The sequence below is a fragment of the Lontra canadensis genome, unplaced genomic scaffold, assembly GCF_010015895.1.
Source record: "Lontra canadensis isolate GAN:19392208 unplaced genomic scaffold, GSC_riverotter_1.0 scaffold45, whole genome shotgun sequence".
Lineage (NCBI taxonomy): Eukaryota > Metazoa > Chordata > Mammalia > Carnivora > Mustelidae > Lontra > Lontra canadensis.
In genome coordinates this window covers 5922887-5926175 of record NW_022631039.1, presented here as the reverse complement: position 1 = coordinate 5926175, position 3289 = coordinate 5922887, and the positions used below count along the sequence as shown (strand labels likewise).

At 61.1% G+C, this 3289-nt stretch overlaps 1 protein-coding gene across 1 annotated transcript; it reads right to left on the bottom strand.

Annotated features, from left to right (window-relative positions):
* Nucleotides 1–306: 306 nt before the first annotated feature.
* On the bottom strand, nt 307–1258 carry CLDN3 (claudin 3). Its single transcript, XM_032872429.1, has one exon. The coding sequence runs from the start codon at nt 1002–1004 to the stop codon at nt 348–350; it is 657 nt and encodes a 218-aa protein (XP_032728320.1). The 5' UTR covers nt 1005–1258; the 3' UTR covers nt 307–347.
* Between the last annotated feature and the right edge of the window lie 2031 nt (nt 1259–3289).

Genomic DNA, 3289 nt, shown 5'->3' with positions numbered 1-3289 from the left:
GTCCCCACCCAACGCGGGCTTCGGGGCTGCTGCCCGACGGGGCCGGGCAGGCGCGGCGGCCCCCGCAGCCCCGCGCTCCGGAGGAACAAGGTTTCACTGTCCGTGCGGGCTGGTCCCCCGCGCGCGCCGTGGTCCCGCTCCCCGACCCTGGGGCCCGGGGTGGGGGGAGGATCGGGGGAGAGGCGTGCGGCGGGGGAAGGGGAGGCCGGCTGGGGGGTCCCTCGCAGTCCAGTGGGAGAGCTCCCGGCGCGGGGGCTGGGTTGGTCCCCGACGGGAGGCTGCGCGCCGGGCTGGTGGGCTCTCTCGCTCGAGGGTGGGGGGTGCTGGGGTCTCCCCGCGGCCGCGCCTCAGACGTAGTCCTTGCGGTCGTAGGCCGTGCTGGTGCCGGGGCCGGCGGAGCGCGGCGCCGAGTAGAGGATCTTGGTGGGCGCGTACTTCTTGTCGCGCGGCGGGCAGGAGCAGCAGAGCAGCGCGCCCCCCAGCAGCTGCAGCGCGGCGGCCGCCCAGCCCACGTACAGCCCCGCGCCCATCTCACGCTTCTGCGCGTCGGGCACCAGCGGGTTGTAGAAGTCCCGGATGATGGTGTTGGCCGACCAGGACACCGGCACCAGCGTGAGCACGGCGGCCAGCAGGAAGAGCACGCCCGCCACGATGGTGATCTTGGCCTTGGCCGTGTCGTCCTGCACGCAGTTGGTGCACTGGGCGCCCACCAGCGCCACGAGCAGCCCGAAGGCGGCCAGCAGGATGGACACGACGATGAGGGCGCGGGCCGCCTGCAGGTCCTGGGGCAGCGCCAGCAGCGAGTCGTACACCTTGCACTGCATCTGGCCGGTGCTCTGCACCACGCAGTTCATCCACAGGCCCTCCCAGGTGATCTGCGCCGTGATGATGCTGCTGCCGATGAAGGCCGTCACCCGCCACATGGGCAGCGCGCAGCACACGATGGTGCTCAGCCAGCCCAGCACGGCCAGCGAAGTGCCCGCGATCTCCAGGCCCATGGACATAGTTGCCGCGCGCCGAAGCCGGCTCCGCCGGGCGGCTCAGGGTGCGGGACGACGAGGGGCCGTGGCCGCTGGGCCTGGGCCGGAGCTGCTGCGCGCCGACGGACAGAGGCCTCAGCGGACGGACGCACGGACGGGCGCGCGGACGGACGCACGGACGGCGCGGGCTAACGGCTCCGCTCTGTCCGCTCGCGCCTCGGCAGAGCCTGCACCTGCCTGTGGCTTTGTGGGCGGGCGGCGGCGACTGGGCTGGCCCTGGGATGGGTCCGGTGAGTCTTAGATCCGTGCCCAGAGCTCTGGCGGGGGTGGGAGGGGCGGAGCCGCCGTTCCCCCGGCCTGGGGACAGTGACGTGGCCCCACTTCCCACCTTCGCCGAGCGCCCGGGGAGGAAGGACTTGGCCGGGAGTGGCGCCCAGCTCGGGGTGGGGGGTGCCAAGTGAGGGCGGGGCCTGCCACCCCGCCCCTCGCTTCTCGTCCCTGACGGTTCCCGAGTTAATTGTCTGGGGCCGGCAGGGGTTGCGGCACGGATCACGATCTGCGCGACACTGCCTGACTTCCCCACATTTTCGGCGCCATTGGCACAGGCGGCGTGGGGAAGGGGGTCTCTGCCAGCTGGCCAGGGTCCCTGGGGCCTGGGAGCGCCCAGTGTGGGCGTGGCCGGGGCTGCTTTCCGGAGAAGGAGGCTGCCCCCGGAGCTGCGCACCTGCACCTCGGTCCCTCCCGCCCTGGCTGGCGCACAATCCCGGCTTGATCCAGGCCCTGGAGGTCTGCGCTCAGAAGCCAGGAACCCGCCTTTCCGCACCAAAGGTACCGAAAAGATGCCCCAAAGCAGCTCTGGACTCAATTTCACTTCCAGCCCCACCGCAGCCTCCTTCGCTCTTAGTCCTGCAGTGGTCCCGGATACCTTTAGCAGGGCCGCTCTCCCTTCCCACAAGTCCCTCCTCCTCATCCATTCCTCTCCTCCTTCACCGCCTGGTCCTCCCTCCCGGGGAGCTGTGACCCATCTTAATGAAATGGTGGTGAAAGGTTTGATCTAGGCAAAAGTGGGAAGTCAGAGATCTTACTTGTACTGTCCTTGCTCCCATGAACCTTAAAAGTAAAACTGCCAGTTATTTTACCAGCAAAAATGGGTTTCTTTGGGAAAAGCAGAGGATTACAACCCAGGACGACCAAGCTGCAGCAAAATGGTAAACAAGTCCAACAAGCAAAGGAGAGGAACATTATTTTACGGGGAAGAAGAAGAAGGAAGTTGGGGGGCCTTGTTCTGAACAAAAGTCTATTTAAAGCAAAGCAAGAGTTCAGGGTAATGACATTTCCCTTTCTCATTGTCTGAGTGGCAGAGGTGGTCAGTTTCTTCTAGAAGATGCCACATGTGGATCTCTCCGTCTGGGGCCCTATAACTGATGATTCTGTCCTGTTGAGGTTCTTCTGCTGGGGTCTGCAACTGACCATTCTTCCCTGTAATCCACACTGAGTGGTGGACTGCCCCACCTGCCTCCTTTTCCAGCATTCCAGGTCCACTTCAGTGAGGTTTCCTTTCACTAATTTTCACGTTTCCTTCTTTGAGATCAAGATCTTTCCTCGAAAGCATCGTTGACCAAGAGTTAGGTATTTTGTATAGACTGGTTTTGTCCCTCAGGGCCTGGGAGGACCCACGCTGGAAGGAAAGTGCATAGCAATTGGAAACCACTTCGGACCACATTTGAGTAACAAGGAGAGTAAGGAGGGAGAACTCTAGGATACTTCCCGTCTGAGGTCTGTGTCTTCTCCAGGTTATGGGCATTGGAGGTCATCTTGAAGGATCGAGCTAGCATCACCTAACTGGGGACATTGTTTTTATGAAAGACTGATAGGCAAGTACAGAATCAAAAGTAACATGACAATTTCGAACTGTATGCTGATTCTAAACCGGGATGCTGGGTCCGCAGGTAGCCAGCTGAAAATGTTTCTTGGCTCTTAATTCCAATTTAGAGAAGAGAAGTTTCTCCCTATGAAGGCAAGCCCAGTCTCATGGATGGCCCCCAGAAGTCCCTGCTTAAAGTAGGTACAAGAGCAGAATAGTAAATATTGCACAAGCACATGGAAAGAACCAATCCAGTGCACTGGGAAGAAACAGTGTAAGTATCAACATGAAGCAAAAGTGTAACTCTTTTCAGAGCAGCAACATTTCAGAGACTTATTATCTCAGGGCTCCCCACAGGCTAAGTCAGAGACCAGGCAGCTCTCGATCTCAAAGTTGTGAGTTAGAGACCCATGTTGGGTGCAGAGATTACTTTAAAATATTTTTT

Excerpts from the sequence above, each read along its gene's own strand:
- CLDN3 (XM_032872429.1), bottom strand. The coding sequence starts at position 1,004 with ATGTCCATGGGCCTGGAGATCGCGGGCACTTCGCTGGCCGTGCTGGGC.